The sequence below is a fragment of the Schistocerca cancellata genome, chromosome 4 (genome assembly GCF_023864275.1).
Source record: "Schistocerca cancellata isolate TAMUIC-IGC-003103 chromosome 4, iqSchCanc2.1, whole genome shotgun sequence".
Classification (NCBI taxonomy): Eukaryota; Metazoa; Arthropoda; class Insecta; order Orthoptera; family Acrididae; genus Schistocerca; species Schistocerca cancellata.
In genome coordinates, this window is record NC_064629.1 from 555,373,942 (window position 1) to 555,388,256 (window position 14,315).

General features: G+C 44.7%; 1 protein-coding gene across 1 annotated transcript in view; it reads right to left on the bottom strand.

Annotated features, from left to right (window-relative positions):
- Positions 1-14,315, bottom strand: part of LOC126185062 (organic cation transporter-like protein) — a 236,984-nt gene that overhangs the window by 11,097 nt on the left and 211,572 nt on the right. The window contains exon 10 of the mRNA XM_049927818.1: positions 6,780-6,916. Within this exon, the coding sequence (XP_049783775.1) occupies positions 6,780-6,916 (137 nt within the window). The remainder of the gene's footprint in view (positions 1-6,779; positions 6,917-14,315) is intronic.

Consider the following 14,315-nt stretch of genomic DNA (forward strand, 5'->3'; position numbering starts at 1 on the left):
GCTGTATATGTATATCACGTTTCCTTGTGCTGGTTGGTTGGTTAGTTGATTGATTTGGGGGAGGGCACCAAACAGCGAGGTCATCGGTCCCATCGGATTAGGGAAGGATGGGGAAGGGAGTTGGCCGTGCTCTTTCGAAGGAACAATCCCGGCATTGGCCTGAAGCGATTTAGGGAAATCAAGGAAAGGCTAACTCTGGATGGCCGGACGCTGGTTTGAACCGTCGTCCTCCCGAATGCGAGTCCAGTGTGCTAACCACTGCGCCACCTAGCTCGGAGTGTCCTTGTGCAGCCCCTGTCTTCCCCGATAGCTGAGTAGTCAGCGGGACGGATTGCCGTCCTACGGGCTCGGGTTCGATTCCCGGGGAGTTTCGCCGCTCAGGGACTGGGTGTTGTGTTGTCTTTATCATCATTTCATCACTATCCAGCGCGCAGTTATCCCAATGTGGCGTCGAATGTAATAAGACCTGCATCAAGGCGGCCGGACCTGCCCTGTATGGGGGCTCCCGGCCAATGACGCCCAACGCTCATTTCCATTTTCGTGCAGCCACTGTACTTGCAAGTTGTAATTCTTTCTGTTCATCGTCTGTGTGTATTGTTCGTGAAGCGGAGGTTCTGCTTCGTAGTTCTAATGATGTCCATGGATTCGATCAGGAAAAAATATTTGGAGGTTCGCCTTTGACAGGAATTCAGTGACTAGCTACATGACAATTTCGGTATTTCTGGCGGTAATGTGGAGTTCATTCAAATAGATAATGAGAAGTATCACGTTTATTTTTATTTTGTAAATTGCATAGCTCAGTTATGTTAGACAGAGTATTACTGAAAAACCTAGGCAAAAAGAATTCTGTCATCGTGATCATTCTGTTAGTACCGTTAATATAAGTAACGCAAACAGTCAACTGAAAACTGTCAGGATACCAAATCTTCCCCCAGGCCTAGGGCACAATGACTTGATACAGGTACTTTGTAATTTCGGACAGGTCGGAAATATCGAATTCGAAAAGTGATCTAAGAGATGCAAGATTCAGAGCCAAAATGGGATTAGGTCTATCTGAATGTCTGTGACGACCGATATCCCGTCACACGTCCTAGTAGGTGGTTTCCGGCGGCTATTTGGGTTGGTGAAGAGTGCCAGTCTTGCTAGAGAGATGAAGGCAGAGCTCACCATCTGCAGCATCGTCGACAGGACCGATTGAGGACATTTGGTACAGAGCCGAGTGGAGGGTCTGAATCAGAGGCTCGGAAGGTTCTGCGACCACAGGATGCAGATTCCTCGACTTGCGCCATAGGGTGGTGGGGTTTCAGATTCCGCTAAATAGGTCAGGTGTCCACTACACACAGGAGGCGGCTAGATGGGTAGCAGGGGCTGTGTGGCGTGGACTGGGCGGCTTTTAGGTTGGATAGTCTCGGGAAAGATCAAAAAGGGCTCCAGTCTCAAAGGGTGCAGGGCAAAGACACGACGAGAATCGACCAAGTAACAGCCGGTATTGTAGTTGTAAATTATCGTAGCTGTGTTGGAAAAGTACCAGAGCTTCAAGCGCTGATAGAGAGCACTGAAGCTGAAATCGTTATAGGAACAGAAATTTGGCTAAAGTTGGAGATAAATACTGCCGAAATTTTTACAGAGGTGCAAAGCGTGTTCAGAAAGGATAGAGTGAATAAAGTAGATGGTGGTGTGTTTGTGTCTGTTGGTAGTAGTTAAACTTGTAGTGAAGTTGAAACAGATAGTTCCTGCGAATTACTATGGGTAGAGGTTATACTCAACAGCCGTTCCAAGAAAACTTGAATCTCATTACAAATAAATACGCCACTCATATAGGTATAATTCGTGGAGAATTCAATCTACCCTCAATTTGTTGGCGAAAATACATATTCAAAGCCAGTGGTAGGCAGAAAACATCTTCCGAAATTGTACTAAATGCTTTCTCTGAGAATTACTTTGAACAATTAGATCATGAGCCCACACGAATTGTAAATGGTTGCGAAAACACACTTGATCTCTTAGCCACAAATAATTCTGATCTAATAGAGAGCGTCATGACGGATACAGGTATTAGTGAACACAAAGTCATTGCAGCGAGGGTCAAAACCATATCAACCAAAACCACTAAAAATAAACGCAAAATACATCTATTTAAAACAGCAGATAAAAATTCGCTTGATACCATCGTAAGAGAGAGTCTCCATTCCTTCCAAGCTAATTATGTAAGTGTAGACCAGATATGGCTCAAATTCAAAGATACAGTATCGACAGCAACAGACAAATGGTTCAAATGGCTCTGAGCACTATGGCACTTAACATCTTAGGTCATCAGTCCCCTAGAACTTAGAACTACTTAAACCTAACTAACCTAAAGACATCACACACATCCATGCCCGAGGCAGGATTCGAACCTGCGACCGTAGCGGTCGCGCGGTTCCAGACTGAAGCGCCTAGAACCGCTCGGCCACTACGGCCGGCCCGCAACAGACAGATTCCCACCGCATAAGTTAATAAGAGACGGGACTGATCCACCATGGTACACAAAACACGTCAGAACAGTGTTGCAGAAGCAACGAAAAAAGCATGCCAAATTCTGAAGAACCCAAAATCCCCAAGACTGGCTAAGTTTCATGGAATTTCGAAATTTAGTGCGGACGTCAGTGCAAGATGCTTTTAATAGTTTCCACAATAAAACATTGTCTCAAAATACGGTAGAAAACCCAAAGAGATTCTGGTCGTGTGTAAAGTACACCAGTGGCAAAAAATATTCAATACCGTCACTGCGCTATAGCGATGGAAATGTTACCGATGATGGTGCCACTAAAGCGGAGTTACTGAATACAGTTTTCCGTAATTCCTTCACGAAAGAAGACGAAGTAAATATTCCAGAATTCGAAACCAGAACAGCTGTCAGCGTGAGTGACATAAAAGTAGATATCTTAGGTGTTGCAAAACAACTCAAATCACTTAAGAAAGAGGCAAGTCTTCCGGTCCAGGTGGTATACCAATCAGGTTCCTTTCAGATTATGCAGACACAATAGCGCCTTGCTTAGCAATCATATACAACCGCTCACTTGACGAAAGGTCTGTTCCTAAAGACTGGAAAGTAGCACAGGTCACACCAATATTCAAGAAAAGAAATAGGAGTAACCCAATGAATTACAGACCCATATGACTGACCTCAATTTGCAGTAGGATTTTGGAGCATATACTGTACTTGAACATTATGAATCACCTTGAAGAAAATGACTTATTGATACATAACCAACACGGATTCAGAAAATATCGTTCTTGTGTTCTTTATTCCCATGAAGTAATGAGTGCTGTCGACAAGGGATCTCAGATCGATTCCATAGTCCTAGATTTCCAGAAGGCTTTTGATACCGTTCCGGGGTAAGGGATTTTCTCTGCCTCGTGATGACTGGGTGTTGTGTGATGTCCTTAGGTTAGTTAGGTTTAAGTAGTTCTAAGTTCTAGGGGACTGATGACCATAGACGTTAAGTCCCATAGTGCTCAGAGACATTTGAACCATTTTGATACCGTTCCTCACAAGGGACTATCAATCAAATTTCGTGCATATGGAGTATTGTCTCAGTTGTGTGACTGGACTTGTGATATCCTCTCAGAGAGGTCACAGTTCGTAGTGATAGACGATAAATCATCATAACCAATGACGGACGGAGCAAGGAGGACATCAAAAGCAGACTCGCTATGGCAAAAAAGGCATTTCTGGCCAAGAGAAGTCTACTAATATCAAATACCGGCCTTAATTTGAGGAAGAAATTTCTGAGGATGTACGTCTGGAGTGCAGCATTGTATGGTAGTGAAACATGGACTGTGGGAAAACCAGAAACAGAAGAGAATCGAAGCATTTGAGATGTGGTGCTATAGACGAATGTTGAAAATTAGGTGGACTGATAAGGTAAGGAATGAGGAGGTTCTACGCAGAATCGGAAAGGAATATGTGGAAAACACTGATAAGGAGAAGGGACAGGATGATAGGACATCTGCTAAGACATGAGGGAATGACTTCCATGGTACTAGAGGGAGCTGTAGCGGGCAAAAACTGTAGAGGAAGACAGAGAGTGGAATACGTCAAGCAAATAATTGAGGACGTAGGTTGCAAGTGCTACTCTGAGATAAAGAGGTTAGCACAGGAAAGGAATTCGTGGCGGGCCGCATCAAACCAGTCGGTAGACTGATGGCCAAAAAAAAAGTGATATCTGGCGTTCCGCGAGGTAATGTCATAGGCCCTCTGTTCCTGATTTACATAAATGATCTAGGTGATAATCTGAGTAGCCCCCTTAGATTGTTTGCAGATGACGCTGTAATTTACCGTCTAGTAAAATCATCAGACGATCAATTCCAATTACAAAACGATCTAGAGAGAATTTCTGTATGGTGTGAAAAGTGGCAGTTGGCACTAAACAAAGAAAAGTGCGAGGTCATCCACATGGGTACTAAAAGAAATCCGATAAATTTTGGTTATACGATAAATCACACAAATCTAAGGGTTGTCAATTCGACTAAATACCTAGGAATTACAATTACGAGCAACTTACATTGGAAAGACCACATAGATCATATTGTGGGGAAGGCGAAACAAAGACTGCGCCTTGTTGACAGAACACTTAGAAGATGCGACAAACCCACTAAAGACACAGCCTACATTACACTTATCCGTCCTCTGCTGGAATACTGCTGCGCGGTGTGGGATCCTTACCAGGTAGGATAGACGGAGGACATCTAAAAAGTGCAAAGAAGGGCAACTTGTTTCGTGTTATAGCGCAATAGGGGTGAGAGTGTCACTGATATGATACGCGAGTTGGGGTGGCAGTCACTGAAACAAAGGCGGTTTCCTTTGCGGCGAGATCTATTTACGAAATTTCAATCACCGACTTTCTCCTCCGAATGCGAAAATATGTTGTTGACACCCACCTACGTAGGAAGAAATGATTATCATAATAAAATAAGAGAAATCAGAGCTCGAACGGTAAGATTTAGGTGTTCCTTTTTCCCACGCGCCATTCGAGAGTGGAATGGTAGAGAAGTAGTATGAAAATGGTTCGATGAACCCTCTGCCAGGCACTTAAGTATGAATTGCAGAGTAACCATGCAGAGGTAGACGTAGATGTAGATAATTCATGTTGGGTAAAATCCCACAAGTTACTTATGCAATGAACCAAGACATCTTCGGCAAAACTGACCATGGCGATTGTTTATTCTCTAATATAATCTGCAACAGCGGACAAGATCCGAAGCACAGGAACTGATCCACACAAGCTATGCACCGGCAAAGCCGAGAATATTTCTGTGGAATCCACTGACTAATCCCTTATTTTAGCTACAGGGAAATTCCCCACCCTTGAATATGGGACCAATAAAAATGAATTACGTGAGAAATCAGACAACGCTGATGAGTCTGAAACTGATGAAGACCATTCTGCAACTACCTACCAAGAAAACAGCTACGAAGTCCATGAAATAACAATTCACCAGTAAGATAACGACCTGGATGCGGGCAATGTGAGTCCACCAGTTCTCATCCAAATAAAATAAAATAAAAACAGGGAACGGCCACTAGAAACGAGATGTTCGAGATCCGAAGAGGACTCCGAGGAGAAATCGGCACAGATAACCAGGAAACAGAAGTCTGATAACATTACAGCGATACACGATAGATCCGAGATGGAAACGGGAAATCATGGAGAAACAGCTGATCCCCAATCCGACAATCAAACGTGGCCGTCCACAGCAGGTCAGCAGGAACCAACACGCCAGACAACAACACAGAAGCAGCTGACTGAAATCACAGCAGTCGATTGAAAGATCGTGCGGAATAAAATTTCACTACCATCACAGAATCAAAGAAACACTCAGTAAGGGGAGTGGAGGGAAGAAGCACCGTCAAACATTCTACAGTGACGATATCAGCAAACCGGGCTCTCGTTGGCAGAAATGTGTACGTCGCCAAAGAGGCTATGTCGAGAAATAAGAAAGCAGACATGAAGAATAAAGAATTAGAATTTCTGATTTACTTAAAAAACTTTTGACATAAAAAATTCGGAGGTATTAATTTTCAGCGCGTCCTCGTATAATCGGGCAAGATGATCCTGCGTGTTTTTTTTTTTTTTTTTTTGGACTGCTGTGGCATGGTACAAATAGATTAGGCTCGGAAGGGACAAACCGTCCCAGGAGAATACCACTGAAATATCCTGAGGAGGTTACGGGAGGCTGTCAGGACGAAACGTAGCGAGAAGCTGACCAAGTATGTTTTTGCCTCACCAGGCCCCAGCTTATTCTGTACAAGACACAGTCATATATGCTGTTTCTTGAGGGCTATCAAATTTTGCCACGCACTTGTTCTGGCCTTACATGACACCTGATGACGATTTTCTCTTTTCTCGGATGAAGAAACCAGTGCGTCACAGGGATTTCCAGAATGACGGAGAGAGGATTTTGGAGGCGGAATGGTTCCTTCGTAGCCAAAATGCCGACCTCAACAACAAAGGTCTCTGTCAAATCAAGGTCTCCGCCAAACCAAGGTCTCCTCCAAGTCATCCGTCGTCGGGGAAAATGTGTCGAATTAAAGAGTGAATAAATGGAGAAGGATTAACACCTTCACAAGCTTTCCTAGTCGCAACTTGATTTTCTCTTGGTGATAGTTAAAACTTTATCACTAATGCTCATAAAAATATTACATAATTACTGATAGTTGTGAAATTTCCACGTATTAAATATTGCAGAGTCTCAGAGAGATGATATAGCAGTAATGACAAGGTATGTCCACTCACTTGTTCCGTCTGTCATCTTCTTCAAATGTGTCAAGTAGTGGCTGTCCCTTAGTCTCAGGTAGGAAAGAAATACCCACCGTCGTAATCAGTGCTGCACATCCTATGATCAGCATCGGCAAATGGACCCAGTACGCGTCCTAGAGATAGAAGTAACACAAGAATAACATATTAAGAGAAAGTTGAAGACACAAATGTTCAGACTATCTTTTACTACTTAAAAGCGGTATGCTACTTAGGAACATTATGTACTTAGACCAACAAGTTATGAAAACAAAGCATAACGACGCATGCGCTAGGGCGTGCTGAAAAGTAATGTCTCTGATTATTATATGTGAAATTTCTCAAAGCTTTGTAATAAACCAAACGTTATTAATATTCTACATCTTTATTCCTCATGTTTACAAATTTATTACTCAACATAGTCATCCTGGCGACGAATACATTTCTAGCAACAAGAGACCAGATTGTTGATACTGTCACTATAGAATGTTTAACTTTGATGTAGCCACAACCGCACTTCTGCTTGCATCGCTTCATCACTATCAAAGTGAAGTCCTCGAAAGTGTTCTTTAAGTTTTGCAAACAGATGAAAACCGGATAGGACGAAGTAGGGACTGTATGGTGGATGATCTATGATAGTGGACCCAAGGCGTCGGAACGTCGCAGTGCTCGTTTGTGGTCTGACATTATCATGCTGAGGGAGAGGGTGCTTCATGTGTGGGCGAACTCTTCGAATTTGAAACTCGATTACAATACACTGTTTCTCACGCACCGACATAGTTACCTTACACACTGCCATGTTAAACGCTACCATTCGGAGCCCTCAAGCGGCAAAGGTCTGCAAATATGTAGACATAAAAATAAAGATGGAGAATATTAATAACGTCTGTTTTAATTAAAAAGCTTTAAGAGTTACCATATAAAAAATAAGGTGACATTACTGTACAGCAAGCCCTCTTACGTTTGCTGATGTACTGCAAGGGAATGAAGTTTTCATCTTTGTTTTTAAGCCATCAGTCATTGTAAGCAGTTACTTGCAATTCAGATCACTACATGGAAGTAAAGTTAAACTTCTTGCACCATTAGTGAGGCGTTCACATTTTTTTCACTTGCTGTTTTTTATAAGACCCATTGCCTGATTTCTCATGGTGGATCGGTTTTGGCCTCTTTGCCGATGCGTCTGTCCTCCGAGCTTGGAGGAGCCAAAGCTGTCCGCCACCAAGACCTGTGTCCATATACCCATGTCTGCCACGTGGAGGCCGTCCTTTCTTTTACTCTTTCGTTTTTCTTTTTTGTTACAGCAGCTTTTCACTTACTTAAAATAAAATAAGAAGTTTCGTGAAATAGAAATAGAAATAAATTCTTTGATAATTTAGACAGAAAAAAAACAGAAGATAAGATAGATGATAGAGGTTACAGCCGTGACCTTGTCTACGGGTGAGTACCTTGCTATTTGTTATCGAGCGTTAAGCTAGAGCTATATTTGGTGGGTATAATATACGTACCACTAAGCTTGTGTACAGATTTATAGTGTCTTAGGTAACAATACACCGGCACTGTTAAAAATACTAACTTACACTTCCGTACAATCTTAAAGCGACCTTTCGATAACAGTGACCGTTCTCTCTTAAAAAAAGTTTTGCATAGCCCCGGTTCCCAGAACTCATGAGGACAGGCGTTGACTGTGGATGTTGTATCACAGACACAGTCCCTTTGACTGTTCAGAGATGTCACTAAACCCGCCCAAAGATGTAAACAACCATGCGTGAGCAGCGCCTATTAAACGGAGGGGGTCCGCCAGTCGATCAGTTCTAGCCATTACACCAGAAAGGAGGTACACAAGTTCGTGTTGTCTGTAGTTTAGTTCAACCATACCTAGACGGTCAGTACCGCGGTTCAATCGCGTCCGCATTGTTACTTTGTGCCAGGAAGGGCTCTCAACAACGTAAGTGTCCAGGCGTCTCAGAGTGAACCAAAGCGATGTTGTTCGGACATGGAGGAGATACAGAGAGACAGGAACTATCGATGACATGCCTCGCTCAGGCCGCCCAAGGGCTACTACTGCAGTGGATGACCGCTACCTACATTTTATAGCTCGGAGGAACCCTGACAGCAACGCTACCACGTTGAATAATGCTTTTCGTGCAGCCGCAGGAGGTCGTGTTACGACTCAAACTGTGCGCAATAGGCTGCATGATGCCCAACTTCACTCCCGAAGTCCATGGCGAGGTCCATCTTTGCAACTACGACATTACGCAGCGCGGTACAGATGGGCCCAACAACATGCCGAATGGACCGCTCAGGATTGGCATCACGTTCTCTTCACCGATGAGTGTCGCATATGCCTTCAACCAGACAATCGTCGGAAACGTGTATGGAGGGCAACCCGGTCAGGCTGAACGCCTTAGACACACTGTCCAGCGAGTGCAGCAAGGTGGTGGTTCCCTGCTACATTGGGGTGGCATTATGTGGGGCCGACGTACGCCTCTGGTGTTCATGGAAGGCGCAGTAACGGCTGTACGATACGTGAATGCCATCCTCCGACCGATAGCGCAACCATATCGGCAGCATATTGGCGATGCATTCATCTTCATGGAAGACAATTCGCGCCCCATCGTGCACATCTTGTGAATGACTTCCTTCAGGATAACGACATCGCTCGACTACAGTGACCAGTATGTTCTCCAGACATGAAACCTATCGAACATGCCTGGGATAGTCTGAAAAGGGCTGTTTATGGACGACGACAACCACTAACCACTCTGAGGGATCTACGTCGAATCGCCGTTGAGGAGTGGGACAATCTGGACCAACAGTGCCTTGATGAACTTGTGGATAGTATGTCACGACGAATACAGGCATGCATCAATGCAAGAGGACGTGCTACTGGGTATTAGAGGTACCGGTGTGTACAACAGTTTGTTCAAATGGCTCTGAACACTATGCGACTTAACTTCTGTGGTCATCAATCGCCTAGAACTTAGAACTAATTAAACCTAACTAACCTAAGGACATCACACACATCCATGCCCGAGGCAGGATTCGAACCTGCAACCGTAGCGGTCGCTCGGCTCCAGACTGTAGCGCCTAGAACCGCCGGGCCACTCCGGCCGGCTTGCAGTTTGTACCACCACCTCTGAAAGTCCCGCTGTATGGTGGTACAACATCCAATGTGTGGTTTTCATGAGCAAAAAAAAGCGTGGAAATGATGTTTATGTTGATCTTACTCCAATTTTCTGTACAGGCCGAAACCGAGGTGACACAAAACTTTTTTTGGTGTGTGCCTAAGGGGCTGTCAAATGAAAACGAGACAGATGGGAAAAAGTTAAGTAAACTGTTTATTATTTCAAAAGTAATCGTCATAACTGTTAGTACATGTATCCCACTGTGAGACAAAACGACCAGTGTCTTCAGAAAAACGTTTGAGGTTGTCTACGGAACCATGATTGTGCCCATGCGTGCACCTCTTCGTCTGAAGCAAATCGACGGCCACGAATGTCTTTCTTCAGGGCTCCAAAAATAGGAAAATCGTATGAGGAGAGATCGAGGCTGTATAGAGGATGAGTAAGGGATTTTCAGAGAAACAGCCGGCCCCCAGGATGCCAATGGTGTTTCGAGTACGATGCAGAAGTTTCGATGGGAATCCCTTACACATCCTCCGTACATCCCCGATATGTCCTCATGTGATTTCCATATTTTATTCGACTGCCCTTACGTCTATGTGCAATACATCTGCTGCCAAAAAGCCTAAAGTTCATAGTCAACTGTTATTTAAGTGCTTCCTTCTCCTTCTTCCAACCTATGAATTCTCTCGTTTTGTTGCATACTGACTTCCCCTCTGTGTGGCCTTGCGCGTAAGTTGCTTTGGAACGTTCGCCAGCAAATTTATTGAGCTGCTTCTAGTGATCAAAGTCCCTAATGACTTCCTATATTTGACGTTCAGTGGTTATGTTGTGTATCTACATCTACATCTACATTTATACTCCGCAAGCCACCCAACGGTGTGTGGCGGAGGGCACTTTACGTGCCACTGTCATTACCTCCCTTTCCTGTTCCAGTCGCATATGGTTCGCGGGAAGAACGACTGTCTGAAAGCCTCCGTGCGCGCTCTAATCTCTCTAATTTTACATTCGTGATCTCCTCGGGAGGTATAAGTAGGGGGAAGCAATATATTCGATACCTCATCCAGAAACGCACCCTCTCGAAACCTGGCGAGCAAGCTACACCGCGATGCAGAGCGCCTCTCTTGCAGAGTCTGCCACTTGAGTTTGTTAAACATCTCCGTAACGCTATCACGGTTACCAAATAACCCTGTGACGAAACGCGCCGCTCTTCTTTGGATCTTCTCTATCTCCTCCGTCAACCCGATCTGGTACGGATCCCACACTGATGCGCAATACTCAAGTATAGGTCGAACGAGTGTTTTGTAAGCCACCTCCTTTGTTGATGGACTACATTTTCTAAGGACTCTCCCAATGAATCTCAACCTGGTACCCGCCTTACCAACAATTAATTTTATATGATCATTCCACTTCAAATCGTTCCGCACGCATACTCTCAGATATTTTACAGAAGTAACTGCTACCAGTGTTTGTTCTGCTATCATATAATCATACAATAAAGGATCCTTCTTTCTATGTATTCGCAATACATTACCTTTGTCTATGTTAAGGGTCAGTTGCCATTCCCTGCACCAAGTGCCTATCCGCTGCAGATCTTCCTGCATTTCGCTACAATTTTCTAATGCTGCAACTTCTCTGTATATTACAGCATCATCCGCGAGAAGCCGCATGGGACTTCCGACACTATCTACTAGGTCATTTATATATATTGTGAAAAGCAATGGTCCCATAACACTCCCATGTGGCACGCCAGAGGTTACTTTAACGTCTGTAGACGTCTCTCCATTGATAACAACATGCTGTGTTCTGTTTGCTAAAAACTCTTCAATCCAGCCACACAGCTGGTCTGATATTCCGTAGGCTCTTACTTAGAGCCTTATGTGTGATATGTCTCTGATGTTTCCGCAATTTCCGCAGAATAGGATTGTGTGTTCTGGGGTTCTTAGTCCCCCACATGTGCAATTTGGTGTCTGGTTTAAATGCGTGTGATAAGGTTTGTCTCCAGTTAAGAAGTGCAAGATCTGCTAGGATCGGCATATTTCGTTGTTAACCGCTACGAGATTTCGAAGAAAAGGGTTTAGCCTTACCGCTGACCTATTCACCTTGCCAGGTCTCCATTCGTCAGAGTCTGAGGTGGTGCTTTTTGTTAATAGGCACATCGGCTTTCAGTCTAATCTGGTCTAGTCTACCCGTCTTTTAACAGTACGTTGCGATCCGATATCTGGTAGTAATATCAGTCTAGTATTTTCCAAGTGCCACTCACAGTACAGTCACTGATGTGGTGCCGTATGCCCTTGACAATTTGAGCAGTAAACTCCGTTGCCATCGCCTACCAGCTGTTCTTTTCGCGACGAGAGTTAATCGGCGTGCCCATGGACTGGTTGTAAGCAAAGCATTCGTTCGAAGAGTGCATACTGGTATGTTCGTGTAACTCGTAAAGATAGTGGGGCGTTCACAAGAAAAAGTTTAATCAAACATGGGACAAACGCAGGGCACACACTACAGTCGGAACATCACAAAATAGAGTGAATGACGACATACCGTAGCCAATTTATGGAAGATGTATGATCTTTCTCAGGCAGTTTCTCTGTAAGACCTTACAGCACAACTACCAAGCTGTGATAGAAGCATTCGAAAAGTCGTGTGCACAACACAACATGAGAAGAATGCAAGTGTAAAGACGTGTGTCTCATTCAACTAGCGGTATGAACACGAGATGGAGTAATTCGCGGCTCGGCGCACTATTGTTAAGCTATTTAAACATAACTGTGCAACCTTAGCCCAGTGTGTAGCAAATCACCGAAAGTTTTGGACTGAAAAGTATGGAAACTTTTCTACACTGTACAACACAATTAAAGGGCCGCTTTTCGAAACCATCTAATTGTCTCCGATTGAGACGCAGAAATTTGAATTTTGGCCCGAAGGTACCTACAACCTTCCTCTTAATGGTGCAAAAGCACAGCACCCTTCGACGTCACCATTGGGCCCGGTGACACTTCAAATAGCAAGGCCAGAGCTCAGAAGTTCATGTAAGGTGTAAGGTAGGTTAATGATGTCATATTGGCACCATATTTCGCCGCAATTCTGCCCAACGCCACCGCGGTCATGTCACACGATGAGAAGGTCGTCACACCCCCTCTTACCCACATTTCATCCCTTCTCTTGACACTTCTGCAGTGGAAATCAGAGGTGCGACGCCCGGCGTTGAAATCATGCTGTTGTCTTCTGAGTCGCCGAGGAAAACATGTCAGACACCCTGCCACTCAGAATTGTGATAAAAGACCTCATGGAATGGCATTAAGGACGCCAATGAAACCACCCCTGCCCCTGGCGCTTTGATTACTACACATTTCACTGTCGAAAGCGATAGTTCGCAGTACGACGAGCAACAGGACGACTTTCTTCAAAACCTTTGACACTGCTGACACCCTCTGGAACGATTCAACCCTTCTGTAAATACATCGTGGGCTTGCAACCACACTGAATGTGATCACACGCCTTTGGACTGTAGTGCGACCACAAATTTTGCTCTGGTGTAAAGGATGGAACCACTGGGAACAGTTAAAAACCAGATACCTCGTCTCCTACCTTCCAAACTTTACAGAATCTCTCCTGCGAACCTTGCAGAACTAGCACTCCTGAAAGAAAGGATATGCGGAGACATGGCTTAGCCACAGCCTGGGGGATGTTTCCAGAATGAGATTTTCACTCTGCAGCGGAGTGTGCGCTGATATGAAACTTCCTGGCAGATTAAAACTGTGTGCCGGACCGAGACTCGAACTCGGGACCTTTGCCTTTTGCGGGCAAGTGCTCTACCATCTGAGCTACCCAAGCATGACTCACGCACCATGCTCACAGCTTTACTTCTGCCAGTACCTCGTCTCCTACCGCGAAAGGCAAAGGTCCCGAATTCGAGTCTCGGTCCGGCACAAAGTTTTAATCTGCCAGGAAGTTTCATATCAGCGCACACTCCGCTGCAGAGTGAAAATCTCATTCTGGAAACATCCCCCAGGCTGTGGCTAAGCCATGTCTCAGCAATATCCTTTCTTTCAGGAGTGCTAGTTCTGCAAGGTTCGCAGGAGAGCTTCTGTAAAGTTTGAAAGGAGGTAGGAGACAAGGTACTGGCAGAAGTAAAGCTATGAGGACGGGGCGTGAGTCGTGCTTGGGTAGCTCAGATGTTAGAGCACTTGCCCACCAAAGGCAAAGGTCCCGAGTTCGCGTCTCGGTCCGGCACACAGCTTTAATCTGCCAGGAAGTTTTATATCAGTGCACACTACGCTGCAGAGTGAAAATCTCATTCAGTTAAAAACCAGTCGACGAAGTTTGAACGTGATCTGAAGCACCAGGGGTGTTTATGCTTCACCAGCCTTCCTGTTTCGTCCTTCTGTGGTATAATCACGAGGGGGGGGGGAGA